Source organism: Stomoxys calcitrans, chromosome 4 (assembly GCF_963082655.1).
Source record: "Stomoxys calcitrans chromosome 4, idStoCalc2.1, whole genome shotgun sequence".
Taxonomy (NCBI): Eukaryota; Metazoa; Arthropoda; class Insecta; order Diptera; family Muscidae; genus Stomoxys; species Stomoxys calcitrans.
The window spans coordinates 16,285,191-16,307,299 of record NC_081555.1 but is presented as its reverse complement, the minus strand read 5'-3'; the positions used below and the strand labels follow the sequence as shown (position 1 = coordinate 16,307,299).

Genomic DNA, 22,109 nt, shown 5'->3' with positions numbered 1-22,109 from the left:
TGATATGGGTGCGTATGATTGTTTTTATTACTTCTTCTTTGAGATATGGGTGCGTATGATCATTATTAATTTTGTTTAGGAATGGGTATTTAGAATCTTCGGTAGCCTAAAGGCATCGAATTTATGTAGCTTCTAAGGAATGAAATGAAAATATATACTGGAAATGGTATTCCTAATATTGGTTGCCCAAAAAGTAATTGCGGATTTTTTAAAAGAGAGTAAATGCATTTTTAATAAAACTTAGAATGAACTTTAATCAAATATACTTTTTTTACACTTTTTTCTAAAGCAAGCTAAAAGTCACAGCTGATAACTGGCAGAAGAAAGAATGCAATTACAGAGTCACAAGCTGTGAAAAAATTTGTCAACGCCGACTATATGAAAAATCCGCAATTACTTTTTGGGCAAACCAATAAATAAAGTAGACAATTTTGTCTTTAACAAATTTTTTCCTGGGTGCGTATGACTGCTATTATTATGTTCTGGGTGCGTATGATTGTTATTACTATTATTTGTTCTTCAAGGCATGGGTGCGTATGATTTTTATTAATTATTACCTGCACCGGACCCGCTCCATTGCGCCTTCTTTTACTTTATATGGAACAAAATTTTTTTGGAATATTTATTTTCGACAATGAAAGAGCTTTTGGTGAAATACCATGCTACGAAAATAGTATTGTATATCGCTTGATAAACAAAATAATTGTCTGAATCCCTTATGATCTTTGTTGGTCTACGAATTTAAGTTTGAATGTAAGGTGCACTCCATTCTTAAAATACTTTATTTCAGCCCGATATTCTCATGATGTCTGATTTAGGGGTATTTTCAGGGGAGAGGTGGTCCCCCAGACACTTGGCCCTGAAAAAATATCACCATCGTGCTCTTCTCTCAAATGCCATTTATTTAAAACCCATATGCCATTGGATTTGAGGGGGAGTTTACAGGATGAGGCGTCCCCCAAACACATGGTCCCAAAAATTGGTTATCAAATTCGTTTTTTAATCTCAACTACCTTTCATTTGAGCCACATATTGGCCCCCTAAACACTTTTCCCGAACATGGATATCAGATTCGTACTTAACTTCCAAAGACCTTTCATTTGAGTCCCATATTGCTATGGTCGTAAATAAGTCTTCTTTGGGGGATGTTTTCGAGGATGGCAGCCCCTCTTTTCCCGATTATTGATATCAGATTCGTGCTTTACTTCCAAAGACCTTTCATTTGAACCCCATATTGCTATGGTCGTAAATAAATCTTCTTTGGGGGATATTTTCGGGGATGGGCAGCCCCTCTGGATATCAGATTCGTATTCCACATTCAAATACCTTTTATTTAAGCCCCATATTGCCAGGGTCAGTAAATAAGTCCTGTTTGGGAGGGCGATTTGGGCAAGGGGTGGACCCCCATAAACTTTATCTCAAACTTGGATATCAGATTTGTAATTTACTCGCCATACATTTCATTTGAGTCCCATATTACCATGTTCGGTAAATATGTCCGATTTAGGAGTGTTTTGGGGGTTGGGGTGGTCCCCCAAACTCTTGGTCGAACAATTGGATATCAGATACGTTTTCCCATCTTAAATACCTTTCATTTGAGTCCCATAGTGTCGTGATTGGTGTGAATATATATTTGGTAGGTTTTGGGGTGGGACGCCCCCCTAGGTACCCCATCCGAAACTTGGATACCAAATTTTTGTTTGTAGATTGCCATAAGGGAGCACACAAAATTTCGCTTAAATCGCAACACCCATCTCCGAGATCTAGCGTTTCTGAAAATTAGAATATGGGAGAGGGTGAATATATATTTGGTAGGTTTTGGGGTGGGGCGGCCCCCCTAGGTACACCATCCGAAATTTGGATACTAAATTTTTGTTTGCTATAAGAGAGCACACAAAATTTCGCTTAAATCGCAACACCCATCTCCGAGATCTAGAGTTTCTGATAGTTAGGGTATGGGGGAGGGTCCGCTCCCCCTTCAGATATCAAAAAATTTAGTACCCTGTTTCACCACGGGATTATTATGCACCATCAGTTAAAATTTCAAGAAAATTAGTTCGGCCAATTCTGAGTCTATAAGGAACACACAAACAAACAAACCTACAAACAAATACAAATTGATTTTTATACACACCACCGAAGGATGGGGTCAAAATCGAAATATCCATTTCCGACCTCATATATATTCTTGATCAGCGTAAAAATCTAAGACGATCTAGCCATGTCCGTCCGTCTGTCTGTCTGCTGTAGAAATCACGCTACAGTCTTTCAAAATAGAGATATTAAGCTGAAACTTTGTCCATAAGCAGGTTAAGTTCGTAGATGGGCTATATCGGAATATATCTTGATATAGCCCCCACATAGACCGACCGGCCGATTTAAGGTCTTAGGCCCATAAAAGCCACATTTATTATCCGATTTTGCTGAAATTTCGGACAGTGAGTTAAGTTAAGCCCCTCGATACACTCCTGCAATATGGCCCAGATCGGTCCAGATTTGGATATAGCTGCCTTATAGACCGATCTCTCGATGTAAGGTCTTAGGCCCATAAAAGCCACATTTATTATCCGATTTTGCTGAAATTTGGGACAGTGAGTTGTGTTAGGACCTTCGACATCCTTCTTCAATTTGGCCCAGATCGGTTCAGATTCGAATATACCTGTTATATAGACCGATCTCTAGATTTAAGGTTTTGGGCCCATAAAAGGCGCATTTACTGTCCGATTTTGCCAAAATTTCGGACAGTGAGTTAAGTTAAGCTCCTCGATACACTTCTGCAATATGGCCCAGATCGGTCCAGATTTGGATATAGCTGCCTTATAGACCGATCTCTCGATGTAAGGTCTTAGGCCCATAAAAGCCACAATTATTATCCGATTTTGCTGAAATTTGGGACAGTGAGTTTTGTTAGGACTTTCGACATCCTTCTTCAATTTGGCCCAGATCGGTCCAGATTCGAATATACCTGTAATATAGAACGATCTCTATGTTTAAGGTTTTGGGCCCATAAAAGGCGCATTTACTGTCCGATTTTGCAAAAATTTGGGACAGTGAGTAGAGTAAGGCCCTTCGACATACTTCTGAAATATGGCACAGATCGGTGCAGATTTGGATATAGTTGCCATATAGACCGATCTCTCGATTTAAGGCTATGAGCCCATAAATGGCGCATTTATTGTCCGATGTCGCCGAAATTTAGGACAGTGAGTTAAGTTAAGCCCCTTGATATACTTCTGCAATATGGCACAGATCTGTTTAGATTTGGATATAGCTCCCATATAGACCGATATCTCGATTAAAGGTCTTGGGCCCATAAAAGGCGCATTAATTGTCCGATGTCGCCGAAATTTTGGGACAGTGAGTAAGGTTAAGCCCTTGGACATCCTTCTTCAATTGGCCCAGATCGGTCCAGAGTTGGATATAGCTGCCTTATAGAATAATCTCTCGATGTAAGGTTTTGAGACCATAAAAGGCACATTTATTGTCCGATGTCGCGAAATTTGGGACAGTGAGTTGTGTTAGGCCCTTCGACATCCTTTTTCAATTTGGCCCAGGTCGTTTCAGATTTGGATAACGCTGTCATGTAGAACGATCTCTCGATTTAAGTTTTTGACCGATGATCTGGTGGAACCTACCGGATGCACAGCCGATATTGATGATTGCATAAGTCAGCTTATCTCTGTTGTGCTTCCTTGCCACTCTGACGTAAGAGGTCGGCTCCTTATCATTCTCAGCGACCATCATCCCCTTCCGTGATGGCTGGCCTCCATGAAGACTCAGGGACCGTGCGCGCTTCCTTCGTTCCTGTTCCGACTTTGTCTACCTCCGCAGGACACTATCTGGAGTCTGCATTGAAGGAGGGCAAGCTTGATTTTCCCAGAGTACTTGAAAGCCACCGGCCACCGTAGTGCAGAGGTTAGCATGTCCGCCTATGACACTGAACGCCTAGGTTCGAATCCTGGTGAAACCATCAGAAAAAAATATTCAGCGGTGGTTTTCCCCACCTAATGCTGACAACATTTGTGAGGTACTATGCCATGTAAAACTTCTCTCCAAAGAGGTGTTGCACTGCGGCACTCCATTCGGACTCGGCTATGAAAAGGAGGTCCCTTATTATTGAGCTAAAACTTGAATCGGACTGCACTCATTGATATGTGAGAAGTTTGCCCCTGTTCCTTAGAGGAATATTCATGGGCAAAAATTTGCACTTTTACTTGAAAGCGGGGAGCTCTTTTTCTTCTTTAGCATTTTAGCAGTGTTATGCTCTTCGGGACATCTGATTCTCTTTCCAGCTTCCGTAGAAGTGCTTGGAATATTAGTCCCATTCCTTCCTGCATTCTGCACTTTCGCCCAATTACGCTTCCGGTACATACTCCTCTTCTGTTTTCTTCATCGTGCCCCATATCGCTTTGTTGGTCTGCTTGTGAGCTTAGCAAAGCCATCGCTCACATCTGCCCTCATCTCTCGATTCGGCTGCGATGATTGTTTCATTGACACCGTAGCTGTCTGAATCCGAGTCGGAAACACCACCTTTACTTAAAGGCTGGGGACGAACTGTGCATCCCTCTCTCTTCCTCATTAATTAGTCTGACGACTAGTTGTGCGCTTGAAGCATTACTCTCGACCACAGGTACCAAGGTAAACCCCCCCCCATTTGAGTTTAGTCGTTGATATATCCGCAGATTTACGGAGGGAAAACACTCCTTGGCCAGAATTGACCCCGGGTCGATGTCTGAACCTAAATCCGACAATAGTGGATTTTCAAAGCAATTCTTTATTCTTTGCCCCTTCCAAAAATTCCATTTTGGCTACGCCCTCCTTTATTACATTTTAATAATCGAGAGATAACATTGTTTACACACTTATCCCATGATTGTTGTTTAAGTGTACAACAAGGTGTGTTTGGGTTACTATTTCCAACCGTTTCGCAAAATGGCAAATAGTTTTTGAAAGCATCGAAAGGGAACAGAAGAAATTCACATTGCATTTAAGAATCGATGTAACATCATGGTCGAAAAATATTAAATTAAATTTTTTCCATATTAACTTTAATTATGAAGGAGATCTTAAATATGATGCAAACTTTGTTAATGTGGAAGTCAATAAAATTTGTATACCCACCAACAAGGTATGGCAGCATATTCACTTTGTCATTCCGTTTGCAAAAACCGATGGCTTTGGTGCAGGCACAGAAGGCGGATAAGAGGATACCGTAGATCCAATCAATGATGATGGTAAAGTATGTTTACCTCCTAGTTCGAATGAAGTCCAGGTAGCAGTGACCCGACTTGGAACAACAAGGCCGCAGGAGCCGACGGCCTACCCGCTTAACTATATAAGACCGGTGGCGACACACTGATAAGGCGTATGGATCAGCTTATCTGAGCAATCTGGCTAGAAGAACACTCACCCGATGATTGAAACCTCAGCATACTATGTCCCGTACACAATAAAGGAGAAAAGACGGAATGTGCCAACGCCATCACAGTACTCTCGAGCGTACTGTGTGAAAGATTAAAACCTAAAGTCAATGAGATAGTTGGGCTCTATCAATGCGGCTTTAGATCTGGTTAATCACACTGCGCCAAATCCTGGTAAAAACCCGAGAAGGATAAATCAACACCTGTCATCCCTTTGTGGACTACAAAGCCGCCTTCGATACTCCTTTACGTTCAAAGATATTTCAAGCCATGTCTGAGTTTGGTATCCATGCAAAATTAATAAGACTCTGCAAGAGAAGGCCACCCCTCGACAGACGAAGATTACACTATACAAGACACTGATACTACCCGTGTTGTCATATAGTTCTGAGGCATGGGTACTTGTGCAAGCAGATGAGGCAGTACATGGAGTATTTGAGAGAAAGATTCTTCGTAAAAAATATGGACAAGTTTGCGTTAACGGAGAATATAGGCGTCGTATGAACCACGAGCTCTATGAGCTGTATCACGACGATAGCATTGTTACACGCATCAAAATACAAAGGCTGCGTTGTCAGAATGGATGAAGAAGCTCCAGCAAAGTAGGTTTTTGAAGGCAAATACCCACCGCAAACCGGGTAGACCAAAAGCTCAATGGAAAGATCAAGTGGTGGGAGACACCTCGAAACTTGGTGTCAGAGATTTTAGAATGAGCGCAGAAGATCGAGGCGCTTGGCACGCTATTCTACGTTCGGCTAGTGGAACAAATATTCTGTCATAGCCAATTAGGTAAAGTAAGTAAGTAACATCGAAACATAAATCTAGGTCAGGAATTCCGTGTCGCTCCTCCTGGTTCGTGTCTGGTATTATGTCCCCAAGTAAATGCCGGTGTATGTTAGTCGCACAAGACGGGCAATGACGTGAGAAATGCTTCAACGCACAGTGGGATAAAACTGAAAAAAAACTAATAAAAACCGGTAAGGAAAAACAAAAAAACGGGCGGTGCCGTCCATATAATACCCTACACCTACCCTATAAGTAAAACGTGGGAGTTTTATCTCATTCTAAAAATGTTGGCAAGATTGGTCAATAAATGCGCTTGCAGTAGCTCCAGAAGTAGAAATCGGGCGAAATACATATATGACAGCTATATCTAAATCTGTACCCAGATATAGCTCTCATATTGATGTACGTCCAATTTTGAGAAATATTACAATAAAGTGTTCACTTGTTATTCGATTCTCTCTAAATTTGGCAGGAAAGATTTTCTCTTAGTATTACTGGTCAATTTCATAGAAATCGGTTCAGATTCAGATATAGCTGCCATATATGTATATCGCCCGTTTTTCACTTCTACAGCCACTGTATGCGTATTTTCTGACCAATCTTGTCAAAATCTTTCACAACGCTTTCCTCGGTGCCTACCACAATATCTAAGAAGTTTGGTCAAAATCAGTTCAGATTTGCATATAGCTCCCATATAAACCGATCTCCCGATTTGACTTCCTGAGCCCCTGGAAGCCGCCATTTTTATCCGATTTAGCTGTGCCAAGTACGTTTCAAATCGGTCTATAATCTACAATATTAAAACTCCCATATAAACCTATCTCGCGATTTGACTCTTTGATCCCTTACAAGCCGCAATTTTTGTCCGATTTGGCTGAAATTTTGCATTTAATGTTCTCTTATGACTTCTAGCAACTGTGGCAAATACGGTCCTAATCAGTCTATAGCCTGATATAGCTCTCATGTAAACCGGTCTCTCGATCATTTTTGTTTGGTTCCAAGAAACTTTAATTTTTGCTGGTTTCACAGAATAAAATTGTGCTCTTCAACTAAATTTATTTTGTATAAATTTCTAGTAGAATCCATAATGGTGGGTTCCCACGATTCGGGCCGGCCGAACTTAAGTCGGGTTTTCTTGTTTTTATACCCTCCACCATAGGATGGGGGTATACTAATTTCGTCATTCTGTTTGTAACTCCTCGAAATATTCGTCTAAGACCCCATAAAGTATATATATTCGAGATCGTCATGACATTTAAAGTCGATCTAGTCATGTTCGTCCGTCCATCCGTCCGTCCATTATGGTGGGATCCCAAGATTCGGGCTGGCTGAACTTAGCTCGATTTTTCTTGTTCTTATACCCTCCACCCAATGGAGGCCACCGTAGCGCAGAGATTAGCATGTCCACCTATGACGCTAAACGCCTAGGTTCGAATCCTGGTGAGACCATCAGAAAAAATTTTCAGTGGTGGTTTTCCCCTCCTAATGCTGGCAACATTTGTGAGGTACTATGCCATGTAAAACTTCTCTCCATAGAGGTGTCGCACTGCGGCACGCCGTTCGGACTCGGCTATAAAAGGGAGGCCCCTCATCATTGAGCTTAAACTTGAATCGGAATGCACTCATTGATATGTGAGAAGTTTGCCCCCTGTTCCTTAGTGGAATGTTCATGGGCAAAATTTGCATTTTTTTTGCAATTTGCATACCCTCCACCATAGGATGGGGGTATACTAATTTCGTCATTCTGTTTGTAACTCCTCGAAATATTCGTCTAAAACCCCATAAAGTATAGATATTCTTGATCGTCATGACATTTTAAGTCAAAGTAGCCATGTCCGTCCGTCTGTCCGTCCATCCGTCCGTCTGTCTGTCGAAAGCACGCTAACTTTCGAAGGAGTAAAGCTAGCTGCTTGAAATTTTGCACAAATACTTCTTATGAGTATAGGTCGGTTGGGATTGTAAATGGGCCAAATCGGTCCATGTTTTGATATAGCTGATATATAAACCGATCTTGGGTCATGACTTCTTGAGCCTCTAAATTTTGCACGACGTGTTTTGCTATGATATCCAACAACTGTGCCAAGTATGGTTTAAATCGGTTCATAACCTGATATAGCTGCCATATAAACCGATCTGGGGTCTTGACTTCTTGAGCCTCTAGCGTGCGCAATTCTTATCCGATCAGAATGACATTTCGCACGACGTGTTTTGTTATGATATCCAACAACTGTGCCAAGTATGGTTCAAATCGGTTCATAACCTGATATAGCTGCCACATAAACCGATCTGGGATCTTGACTTCTTGACCCCTAGAGGTCGCAATTATTATCCGATATGCCTGAAATTTTGTACGATGGATCCTCTCGTGTCCATCAACAAACGTGTTTATTATGGTCTGAATCCGTCTATAGCCCGATGCAGATCCCATATAAATCGTTCTCTCTATTTTACATCGTGCGCCCCAATGGGCGCAATTCTTATACGAATTGGCTGAAATTTTACACAGGTCTCCAACATATAATTTAATTGTGGTCCGAACCGGACCATATCTTGATATCGTTTTAATAGCAGAGCAACTCTTTTCTTATATCCTTTTTTGCCTAAGAAGAGATACCGGGAAAAGAAGTCGACAAATGCGATCCATGGTGGAGGGTATATAAGATTCGGCCCGGCCGAACTTAGCACGCTTTTACTTGTTTTATTTTATTTTATTTTATTTTTATTTTTTTTTATTTTATTTTATTTTATTTTATTTAATTTTTTTATTTTATTTTTTTTATTTTATTTTATTTTATATTATTTTATTTTATTTTATTTTATTTTAATTTATTTTATTTTGTTTTATTTTATTTTATTTTATTTTATTTTATTTTATTTTATTTTATTTTATTTTATTTTATTTTATTTTATTTTATTTTATTTTATTTTATTTTATTTTATTTTATTTTATTTAATTTTTTTATTTTATTTTTTTTATTTTATTTTATTTTATCTTTTTTTTATTTTATTTTATTTTAGTTTATTTTATTTTATTTTATTTTTATTTTTATTTCATTTTATTTTTTTTATTTTATTTTATTTGATATTATTTTATTTTTTTTTTTTTTTATTTTTATCTTATTTTATTTTATTTTATTTTATTTTATTTTATTTTATTTTATTTTATTTTATTTTATTTTATTTTATTTTATTTTATTTTATTTTATTTTATTTTATTTTATTTTATTTTATTTTATTTTATTTTATTTTATTTTATTTTATTTCATTTTATTTTATTTTGTTTTATTTTATTTTATTTTATTTTATTTTTATTTCATTTTATTTTTATTTTATTTTATTTTTTTTTATTTTATTTTATTTGATATTATTTTATTTTTTTTTTTTATTTTTATCTTATTTTATTTTATTTTATTTTATTTTATTTTATTTTATTTTATTATTTTTATCCATTATATTTTATCTAAAATTCTATTTTTTCCCTTAAAAGTCACTCTCATTTTTTTGTTATTTCACCTAGACCTAAGTACACAAGGATGTTTATTTTCAAACTTTACATAATTTTATAATAAATATGTAATTTTTTTCTTCAGTTTCATATACGAGTATAACTGCATATGCATTCTCTTACGAACTACAACACTAAAGGAAAATTTTTCATTGAAAGTATTTTTGTAACGATAGAAAATTAAAAGCTTAAGTGGCTTCTACAGACTAAGGGACTATGTAGAATTTTCACTTTTCGCTGCACTACTCTCTTGGGCATTCCGCTCTATGTAATATGAAGAGCCATCGCTATTTTTGCATTTGTACACCAGCTTGCAGCATTCAGGAAAGGGTTTCTCGGGATTGACGCGTTCACCGTGATTACAGTTTTCTATGCGAAGTTTGCCACAGCTGAAAGAAACGGGGGGAAAAGCTTTGTAATTATAATTTTTTAAAAGTTAAAAGAAGTTTTGAAGAAAGAAAATGTAAAGGAAATTTTGTTAAAATTTGAAAAAGAGCACTTAAATATATCTCAAATGGGACACAAACATCCCAAAATAACTATTAACCCCATATAAACCCTTTATTTCTTAGTTTTAAATTCCTAAGTTTTTAGTACATCCAATTTTTGACTCATATTTTGAAGTTTTGTATGTAAACTCCATTTATGACCTTCAAAGTTCAAGCCAATATGCAATCATAGCTACAGCATTGCATTAAATTCCTTGCCAGAAATGTCTTCTGAAGTCAATGAATTTAATATCTCCCTCCATTATGTATTGTTAATTTGCTTTGATTCTAATCCTAATTGGGAATTTGTGTTTGTGCTGCAAATTAATTTCGTCGCATTTCAATTCAAATGTGAAATTTTCATTTCAAATTGCTTTCTGTTGTTGTTTTTATTGTTTTGTGTTGTTCCGTTCTGTTTTGATTTTTCCCATTCGTGATGATAAGAGTTGAACTTATTTTTGCAGAGTTGTACGCGCCATACCAACACCAACTCATAAAAATGACAGAAAGAGAGAGGGAGAGAGAGACACGCACACTGACACACATCCAATAACACACAGAATCGAACATGTGTGGGGTTGTAGCTCCAATGTTTTCTAATGCAATTTGCACTGGCAATACTGCACTGAGGGGGTTGGGCAGAAAGACTTGTTGTAGAAGAGAGTAATAAATCAAAAAAATTTACACAAATCTACTGAATTGTATTAAATGGAAATAAAAAATTTTTTTTTTCTGAAAAAAGCTCTAAATTTTCGAAAAAAAAATATAATAACAAAATAATTTTTGAATAATTATTTGATTTGGCGCCAAATCATCCAAAATCTCTCCCACTGATGCTGAAGAATATGGATTTACCTGGAGTAGGGTACCTTACCACTGTCTTCAACCTGTCTTTAAACACTCTTGTAGTTTCCGATGTATATAAAATGCGCAGAGTGATCCCGCTACTGAAGCCTAGAAAGGACCCGAGTTTCCGATGTCTGTTAAATGCTCAGAGTGATTCCGCTACTGAAGCCTAGAAAGGACCCAAGTCGGGGGAGTCGCACAGACCGAGCTCCCTGCTCTCACCAGTAGCAAAGACGCTTAAGTCATTACTCCTGCCGAGCCTCATAGGAGAATTTCCATTCGCCGGGCGTCAACATGAATTCCGAGGCCACCGTACCGCTGAGGCTAGCATATCCGCCTATGACGCTGAACGGATGGGTTTGAATCCTGGCGAGACCATCAGAAAAAATTGGTTTTCCCCTCCTAATGCTGGCAACTTTTGTGAGGTACTATGCCCCGTAAAACTTCTTCTCACACTGCGGCTCGCCGTTCGGATTCGGCTATAAAAAGGAGACCCCTTATCATTGAGCTTAAACTTGAATCGGAATGCATCGTGAAATGTTCATGGGTAAAATTTGTCCGTCCGTCTGTCCGTCCATCTGTCCGTCCGTCTGTCCGTCCGTCTGTCCGTCCGTCTGTCCGTCCGACTGTCCGTCCGTCTATCCGTCCGTCTGTCTGTCGAAAGCACGCTAACTTTCGAAGGAGTAGAGCTAGCCGCTTCAAATTTTGCACAAATACTTCGCAGGTCGGTTGGGATTGTAAATGAGCCATATCGGTCCACATTTTGATATAGCTGCCATATAAACCGATTTTGGGTCTTGACTTCTTGAGTCTCTAGTGGGCGCAATTCTGGTCCGATTTGATTCAAATTTTGCATAAAGTGTTTTGTTATAATATCCAACAACTGTGCCAAGAATGGTTCAAATCGGTCCAAAACCTGATATAGCTGTCATATAAACAGATCTGGGGACTTGACTTCTTGAGCTTCTAGAGGGCGCAATTCCTATCCGATTGGAATGAAATTTTGTACGACGTGTTTTGTTATGATATCCAACAACTGTGCCAAGTATGGTTCAAATCGGGCAATAACCTAATATAGCTGTCATATAAACCGATCTTGGGTCTTGACTTCTTGAGCCTCTAGAGGGCACAATTCTTATCCGATTGGAATGAAATTTTGCACGACGTGTTTTGTTATAATATCAAACAACTGTGCCAAGTATGGTTCAAATCGGTCCATAACCTGGTATAGCTGCCATATAAGGTCGCAATTTTTTTCCGATTTGCCTGAATTTTTGTACGACGGATCCTCTCATGTTTATTATGGTCTGAATCGGTCTATAGCCTGATGCAGCTCCCATATAAATCGATCTTTCTATTTTACTTCTTGAGCCCCCAAAGGACGCAATTCTTATTCGAATTGGCTGACATTTTACACAGGTCTCCAACGCTGGTCCTCCAAATTGTGGTCCAAACCGGACCATATCTTGATATCGCTCTAATAGCAGAGCAAATCTTCTCTTACATCCTTTTTTACCTAAGAAGAGATGCCAGGAAAAGAACGCGACAAATGCGATCCATGCTGGAGGGTATATAAGATTCGGCCCGGCCCAACTTAGCACGCTTTTACTTGTTTTTATTTTACTCATCCTTCATCCTTCATTCTTCAACTTTCAATTTCTATTTTTTTTTTTTTGTAATTTTTGACTTATGACCTTATTGCATCCAATTCCAATAACTTTTGCTTTGTTTCTATAGTTGCCATTATTCTCTTCACGCTTTGCATTCAACACTTGTTTCAATTTACTCGACAAGAGAAAAAAAAGAAATAAAATATGCGATTATTTTCGCAATTTATATTTGTGCTAATTTCGAAAGAATTTTCGTTTCAACAAACCCTGCACCACAGAGATAATTGAAACGGGATTAAGATTTGGAATGCAGCATGTGGAAATGCATTTTTAGTTTGCATTGAATTCATGTTTGTGGGATAACAAAAATAATGTTTTCTTTGGCATTAAATGAATGAAATATTGACAATTTTTTGCCATATAAAGGATAGTACCTAAATCCATATCTACACAAATCATATGGACCCGTGAGCATAAATCGAGTGATAAATATAAAGATGACTGTATTCAAAGTTAGTCCGTTATATGTGACAAGGATGTTAAGGGCTCTAATACAACTTATTGGTTTGCCCAAAAAGTAATTGCGGATTTTTTTAAAAGAAAGTAAATGCATTTTTAATAAAACTTAGAATGAACTTTAATCAAATATACTTTTTTTACACTTTTTTTCTAAAGCAAGCTAAAAGTAGCAGCTGATAACTGCCAGAAGAAAGAACGCAATTACAGAGTCACAAGCTGTGAAAAAATTTGTCAACGCCGACTATATGAAAAATCCGCAATTACTTTTTGGGCAACCAATATTTTTGCAAATTTTAAGAAAATTGGCTGATAAATGCGCCTTTTGTGGACAGATGGATGGACTGAAGGCCGGACAGACGGACGAATAGACTGACAACAGACAGACAAACGGAAACACAGACAGTAAGACAGATAGAAACACAGGCAGAAACACAGGCAGAATCAATGACGGAAAGACAGACAGAAGCACTGATAGACGAAGATACGGACAGACAGGCAGACGGGCGGACAGAAACACGGAAATCGTATGGAAAAATTTGAATTTTTTGCCATTAATAACAACAGATGATCGGCCAGACGGAAAGCCAGACAGACAGAAAGACTAACAGAAAGGCAGGCATAAATATGGACAGAAAAACAGACAGACAATTTGAAAGAAAGACAGATAGAATGTCAGATAGAAAGACAAACCATATGGCGGACGGACGGCGCTTCAAAAGTCCACCTATTGCTCAATATTTAATCGGATCCAAATGATGGCTTGTTTGTGCATCACAGCCGCACTGAGGACGACACCACCTGATGCACTGAATTTAATGCTATATCTTATGCCCTGTGGCTACCCAAATTGCAGCGACCACTGCCGTGAGGTTACAATACAATATCCAATGATCCAGGCAGTGTGGATTTCACCCTACCTGAGCCGCTTTTTGAGAAAAAGTACTGTACCACTTTTCCTGATAGAACCGATTGGAACTACGATATCCCTGTTAACCAGAAGTTACATAGACTTCTATAGGGATGGTTCCAAACTAGACGACTAGGTGGGCTTTGGGGTGTACTCAACGACCACTGCAGTGTGTATGGTGATGGAATGGCTAAGATATAAGGCAGCCATTAAATCCCTGCAGAACGTATTTCTGAACACAAAAACCGCCCTCGAGTGTCGCAGATATCTCAACGAGATGGCTGAACAGTTCAAAATTCACCTGCACTGGGTGCCGGGCCACAGAGATATCCCAGGGAATTGTAAAGCAAACGAACTTGCGAGACTAGGAACTACCCTACACCAACCAGGGATACTTGAATCTGTGGGTATGCCTCTGGCGACATGTAAGCTAAGTTTTCAGGACCAGACCCGAAGGAAAACGAATAATAGATGGTCACAAAGAGGGGACTGTGAGCATTCCAAAATTATGTGGCCTAATCTAGACTTGAAGAGGTTTACCGCTTTCATTTTACTGAACATAGTTAAGTGGGGAGTCGATGTGGGGCTCTTAACATGGATGCCAAACTTCCTGCACAATCTGGCCTATAAGCGACCAAAGAAGCTGCTGGCTTTTAATAGGCTGTTGGTATTGTCGAATAATTGAGCATAGTAGAATCAATGTCAATGTCAAATCAATGTTCAAATCCTTAACATGGATGCCAAACTTCCAAGGCAATCTGGTCTACCGTCGACTGAAGAAGGATAAATGACAAAGGAGTTGCAGGTTTTTGACAGAAGTTCACTGAGCGCTACTAGAGGTATCATATCCAGATACTGTGCGATAGATCACCTGGCGGCCCAATTCCAATATCCATGGGCCGAAATCCTGTATAATTATTACAGCAGGAGCTGTTTTGATAAATGTGAGGAGGATATTATGGCGCATTTGCATTGTTTCTGCCCCGGGCCTAAAGCGGCACATGCTTTCCATATTGGGGAGGCAGTTATTCTTTGAACTGGGTGACCTTGCAGATGTACGACTTCCTATAGGAGGTCTCTTCTGAAACTAAGACAAGACGAATTTCAACGGTTTCAACAGGGATATTCCCAGAAATGCTCAGCCACGATCATTAAACCATACGCCGGTCTTGCGTATGTGATATGTTTTGAGGGAATTTCAATGATTTCAGGTATATGGCTTGGGCTAAGGGCTTATCCGCGACCAAAAAAACAGTCGCAGGTCTTTCATACGCGGTGTTCAACTACTGAACACAGCAGAGTACGGACCCGAGATCAAAATCAATCTTTACAAGGATGCCAAAATTTAAAGAAACACTGGCCTATCGTTGTTGTTGTTGTTGTAACCACATTTTCATGTGGAGGTGGCAATCCTCGTCAAGCTTCTGTAGGTGAGCAAGCTCCAAAGGACCGATCGCCGCAGGAACAGAGTGACCATTGGTTATTTAAAGGCACGTATAACTCGCCTTGTCATATCGCGTATCAAATACTCAGTATTTGTGCAAGAGCCGGTGCCGCCCGACCACTCTCACTGAGACTTTCCGCTCGATACCGCTGATTGTCCTCGACTGCCATTGTAGCTATTCCGTATGGAGCATTCCACTATCCGCAACCTGTGGACGCGCCCGGTAGCTCACGTCGAAGATTGGCTGTATCGGTACAGATTAAGATATAGCTCCCACATAAACCGATCTCCCGATTTGACTTCTTGAGCATATAGAAGCAGCAGTTTTTGCCCGATTTGGTTGAAATGTTGTATGCGGTCTTCTGTTACTCCCTCCAACAACTGTGCCAAATACGGTCCAAATCAGTCTATAACCTGATATAGCTCCCATATCAACCGATCTCCCAATTTGACTCCTTGAGCCCTTATAAGTCGAAATTTTTGTCCCATTTGGTTGAAATTTTGCATGTAGTGTTCCGATTTGACTTCTTGAGTCCTTACAAGCCGCAAGTCTTGTACGATTTGGCTGAAATTTTGCATGCGGTCTTCTGTTACGACTTCCAACAACTGTGCCAAATGCGGTCCAAATCAGTCCATAACCTGATAAAGCTGCCATGTAAACCTGTCTCTCGATCATCCTTCATCGGTTCCTAGAAGCTTTAATATGTAGAATAAAATTATGCCCTTCAACAAAATTTATTTTGTATAAATTTTTAGCAGAATCCTTGGTGGTGGGTTCCCAAGATTAAACCTGGCCGAACTTAGCACTCTTTTTGACTTGTCCAAGTTTATCTTCTTATATATGAAAATCAATTTGTGTTTAGTTTTTTGCGTGTTTCACAGATGGTGCATAATGATCCCGTGATGAAAATAGGTTACTACATTTTTTGATATCTGAAGGGGGGGCGGACGCTCCCCTTACCCTATTTTTCAGAAACGCCAGATCTCGGAAATGGGTGGTGCGATTTAAGCGAAATTTTGTGTGCTTGCTTATAGTAACCTAAAAACAAAAATTCGGTATCCAAATTTCGGATGGGATACCTGGGTGGGGGGGGGGGCGCCCCACCCAAAACCTACAAAATATATATGTAGACCAATATGGGACTCAAATGAAAGGTATTTAAAATTATAAAACGAATCTGATATACAATTGTCGGACCAAGTGTTCAGATTTTGATATACAAATGTGGGACCAAGTTTCTGGGGGTCCACCCCTTCCCCAAAACATCCCCCAAACATGGCTTATTTAGGAACCATGGCAATATGGGGCTTAAATAAAAGATATTTGAGTGTAGAACACAAAACTGATATCTAAATGCGGGACCAAATATTGGGGAGGCCGTCCCTCCCCAAAAACATGCCCTAAAGAGGAAAAATTTACGACCATAGCAATATGGGGCTCAAAAGGAAAGGTCTTTGGGAGTATAGCACGAATTCTATATCAATATTCGGGAAATTGTCTATGGGGCTACCCCACTACCCATATAGGAAGTAGTTGCTGACCATTGCAATATGGGGCTCAAATAAGAGGTATTTTAAAGTAGAACTCGAATATGAAATATACTTTCAAGGCCATGTCTCTGAATGGCCGCCCCATACTCCAAAGCACCTCCCAAACCGATCATGTTTGCCGTCTATCGAAATATGGGGCTCAAATGAAAGGTATTTGGAAGTAGACCACGAATCGAATATCAATGTTCGGGACCAATTGCCAAAGGGACGTCCCACCCTTATAGCAACCCCCAAATAGGACGTCTTTGCTCACCATGACAATTTGGCTCTTAAAGGCAGTGGATCTCGATATTGGTAGTTTTTAGGGTCCATACCCGAAACCGGAAATATTTTCTGACTTTTGCAATTAGGCGTTTAAATAAAAGGAGATTAGAAAACGAATGTGATATCCACTTTTGAGAAGAGCTCAGTTTCATCTGTTTCTCTCTACGCTAGAGAGAACTAAACCGCTGTCAACCTTAGATTGGAGCCATCTATGTAACAAGTGCTACCAGGTGCGATTTGTGCTAGGTTCCCTCCTTTCCATTCCTGCATCCGTGGTTTCGTTTTCAAAATTTCCGCCTTATCATCTCCTTCTCAACTCAGTCAACTCAGTAGTTCGACAATGTTATAATTGACTCCCAACTTCAATCTATTCACCCATCCTCTTACCTCCTTTCGCAGCAAGGGCTGCCTTACACCAAATCAGTATATCAAAGGACCTGGCATCCAGAGTTGCCTCCCCACGTTTTAGTCAGGTTATTTGGCAAAGCCGTTCCACTTATGTCAAGACAACATGGCCGTTGCACCTGATGTTGTAACCTTATGGCACATTATCTCACCATCGCATTGCTTAATACTACCAAAAAAGTATTTCAGAATCGTCCCAACTATATTTTCACAGATCCAGTGAACCATCTTCGAATTTAGTCCCTATTTTTTGCCTATGGTTAACTGGCGTAGTGAACATAGGTATTCTACGTAAAATTTCAAAAAACTTTTGCTGATAGTTTCACTAAGGGCAATGAATACTCCTTTAAAAATTGCATCCATGGTTTAAGAAGTTTGGATTTAGTTTGTGGTCCATCCACTAAAATCCCCTACATATTGAAATTATAATCAATCAACCAATACTCACCCCTCCACTAGAACAGTGCCATCGTCATTGCAAGTTAAACGCTGACATGGTACCGGTCCCGGCTGCTGACCCGGTTCCAGCTTATCACCACGATATGTGCAATTTCCATCTTCACCTAAAAAGGGAAGATTGTTTACTCAAATTGATACACAAACACATTATGGCCGAGGAAAGCAGTTGGAAAAATGATTGCATACACAAAAGCACACACACACACACACACACATGTATATGAAAAATATTTATAAACGATGACCATTCAAACAATTCCAGATCATTCTAGAACAAAATTGGTCAACAACATCAACCAGTCAGACGGACAACAGCCGCCAAATGAAATACCTGCAGGTATCACCATCTGATATGCTTCCGCATCATGGCTCACTAGGGAAAACACCATGGCAAATGTGGCGGCAATTAGACATAAATACCAGAAATTATGTTTTTCCGCTGCCATTTTGATTGAATATGGGTTTGTTTAAAGAATTTTCACGTTGATACGCGTAGCTAATAATGTGATAAGGGAAAATTGAAAAGCCAAGGGAAAATATCGAGCAATCGTGGCAAAAGAACCGAAAAAGTGTTTTCACAGCGAATATTCAAAATGCACTGAAATAAAAACAAAGTTGCCGATACGATATGACCGACCGGCCGCTTGCTTTAATCAGGGTTGCCAATGTAAACCGAATAAAAAATTAAGAGGGCGGCCAAAACCAAATATAAGGGATATGAATTTTGGCAAATAAGAAAAAAAAAATAATAAATAAATAAAATAAAATAAAATAAAAAATAAAAAAAAAAATAAATTAAATAATAACATTTTGTATTTTCTTATTTTAAAATTTTTAATTACAATTTTTATTTCAATTATTAATAAATAATTTAAAAAAAATTAAAATTAAAAAAAAATATTCCCACAGTACGTATTTAAAAATAAGCGTTGGCAACCCTTTTGCCGCGCAATTGGCCCGCATACTGTGCGAATGAGAAAAACCAAATATAAGGGATATGAATTTTGGCAAATAAGAAAAAAAAAATTAATAAATAAATAAAATAAAATAAAATAAAAAATAAAAAAAAATAAATTAAATAATAACATTTTGTATTTTCTTATTTTAAAATTTTTAATTACAATTTTTATTTCAATTATTAATAAATAATTTAAAAAAAAAATTAAAATTAAAAAAAAATATTCCCACAGTACATATTTAAAAATAAGCGTTGGCAACCCTTTTGCCGCCCAATTGGCCCGCATACTGTGCGAATGAGAGAAACCTTATCACATTCCCTCCCATTGAGTTTCATCTCAATGAGATCGCTGTATGAGTTTTTGTTGTTATCTTTGTCTCGTCGTCTCCGCTGTGCTTACGATCTTCTGACCCATAACAAGTGGCGATCAATGATTACAAGAATATTTGTTTTAATATGTTATTTATTGTTGTTGTGGTTGCTGTTGTTGTTGTTCCGTCTTCGAGCCGATTTGTTTACAAACAAATTTTAAATATTTGTTTTATTTTTTTTTTCAGTTCTCATAATTATGCCTTTCTATTTTAAGTTCAATGTTAAATTAATTATAGATGCCAAAGACATTTCAAATTAGATGAGAAGAAAAAAAGTGAAAATTTGAAAACGATGTCTGGGCGGCAAACTAGGCCAACAAGCATTTGTTAATTATGACCAAACCGTAAATGTTGTGATGTCTTGAAAATATTTGTGGGAAAATATAACCCTGAGAATGAATTTTATTGGCATAAATTCCATATAATTGGACAAAAGAGACGATTGGCCAATTTGACCATGTGTTTGACACCAGCAAATACAAATTAGATAAATTATGACAACGAAGATTGACACCGAAATCGATCAGAAAACTTCAAAAGAAAATGTAGTCCAAGACAAAATGAAGTTAAGGAATATTGAAAATTTTGTCTCTCAGACAAATTTTTATAGAAAATTTTGTCGTTGAGACAAATTTTCATAGAAAATTTTGTCGCTGAGACAAATTTTCATAGAAAATTTTGTCGCTGAGACAAATTTTCATAGAAAATTTTGTCGCTGAGACAAATTTTCATAGAAAATTTTGTCGCTGAGACAAATTTTCATAGAAAATTTTGTCGCTGAGACAAATTTTCATAGAAAATTTTGTCGCTGAGACAAATTTTCATAGAAAATTTTGTCGCTGAGACAAATTTTCATAGAAAATTTTGTCGCTGAGACAAATTTTCATAGAAAATTTTGTCGCTGAGACAAATTTTCATAGAAAATTTTGTCGCTGAGACAAATTTTCATAGAAAATTTTGTCGCTGAGACAAATTTTCATAGAAAATTTTGTCGCTGAGACAAATTTTCATAGAAAATTTTGTCGCTGAGACAAATTTTCATAGAAAATTTTGTCGCTGAGACAAATTTTCATAGAAAATTTTGTCGCTGAGACAAATTTTCATAGAAAATTTTGTCGCTGAGACAAATTTTCATAGAAAATTTTGTCGCTGAGACAAATTTTCATAGAAAATTTTGTCGCTGAGACAAATTTTCATAGATAATTTTGTCGCTGAGACAAATTTTCATATAAAATTTTGTCGCTGACACAAATTTTCATAGAAAATTTTCTCGCTGAGACAAATTTTCATAGAAAATTTTCTCGCTGAGACAAATTTTCATATAAAATTTTCTCCCTGAGACAAATTTTCATAGAAAATTTTGTCGCTGAGACAAATTTTCATAGAAAATTTTGTCGCTGAGACAAATTTTCATAGAAAATTTAGTCGCTGAGACAAATTTTCATAGAAAATTTTGTCGCTGAGACAAATTTTCATAGAAAATTTAGTCGCTGAGACAAATTTTCATAGAAAATTTTGTCGCTGAGACAAATTTTCATAGAAAATTTTGTCGCTGAGACAAATTTTCATAGAAAATTTTGTCGCTGAGACAAATTTTCATAGAAAATTTTGTCGCTGAGACAAATTTTCATAGAAAATTTTGTCGCTGAGACAAATTTTCATAGAAAATTTTCTCGCTGAGACAAATTTTCATAGAAAATTTTCTCGCTGAGACAAATTTTCATAGAAAATTTTCTCGCTGAGAAAAAGAAAGTAAAAATGTATTAAAGGCAGATTTTTAAGACAAATTTTCATAGAAATTTTTTCGCTGAGAAAAATTTTCATAGAAAATTTTGTTACTGATACAAATTTTTATAGAAAACTTTCTCTATGAGATACATTTTTATAGAAAATTTTCTGTATGCGATAAATTTTTATAGAAAATTTTCTCGCTGAGATAAGTTTTTATAGAAAGTTTTCTTGCTGAGATAAATTTTTAAAGAAAATTTTCTCTCTGAAACAAATTTTTATAGAAAATTTTCTTTCTGGGACAAGTTTTTATAGAAAATTTTCTTTCGGAGACAAATTTTTATAAAAAATTTTCTCTCTGAGACAAGTTTTTATACAAGAAAAATTTCTATGAAAATTTGTCTTAAAAATCTGCCTTTAATACATCTTTACTTTCTTTTTTTTATAATTTTTTTTACTTTCCCCTCCTCCATAGTGCTAAACATCCAAAAACAACAAATGCTTTCAAAGCATCTTGAATACTGACCCAATAAATTTTAATAACACATTACGTTATTGTTTCTTATCAATATGGTCTCAATAACTTGTTTGTCAATTCTTTTTAATACGCATGCGCACCTTAACAACAAGCAGTAAAGCACTTAACACCGACTCAAAACATTACACTACGTGCATGCTTTTTGACCACTCTCAGTCAACACTTACTCCCATGCTATCTGCTCTTTTCAGAGACTCTCAAGACCCGTTTGACCTAAATATCTCAGAGAGAGAGAGAGAGAGAGTATATAAACAGAGAAAGAAAGAGAGCGAGAACCATTTCTTTTGGCCTTTGCTTCAATGGCTTAACA

General features: G+C 37.6%; 1 protein-coding gene across 1 annotated transcript; it reads right to left on the bottom strand.

Annotated features, from left to right (window-relative positions):
- Positions 1–9,726: 9,726 nt before the first annotated feature.
- Positions 9,727–18,791, bottom strand: LOC131997288 (uncharacterized). The gene is made up of 3 exons (XM_059367986.1): positions 18,536–18,791; positions 18,194–18,308; positions 9,727–10,100 (listed from the first exon to the last, which is right to left on the bottom strand). The coding sequence occupies exons 1-3, from the start codon at positions 18,648–18,650 to the stop codon at positions 9,926–9,928; spliced, it is 405 nt and encodes a 134-aa protein (XP_059223969.1). The 5' UTR covers positions 18,651–18,791; the 3' UTR covers positions 9,727–9,925.
- Between the last annotated feature and the right edge of the window lie 3,318 nt (positions 18,792–22,109).

Coding starts and splice junctions, on each gene's coding strand:
- LOC131997288 (XM_059367986.1), bottom strand. CDS start 18,650: ATGGCAGCGGAAAAACATAATTTCTGGTATTTATGTCTAATTGCCGCC. Junction 18,309..18,535: donor TCAGATGGTGATACCTGCAG/GTATTTCATTTG, acceptor TTCCCTTTTTAG/GTGAAGATGGAAATTGCACA. Junction 10,101..18,193: donor GGCACTGTTCTAGTGGAGGG/GTGAGTATTGGT, acceptor CGTTTCTTTCAG/CTGTGGCAAACTTCGCATAG.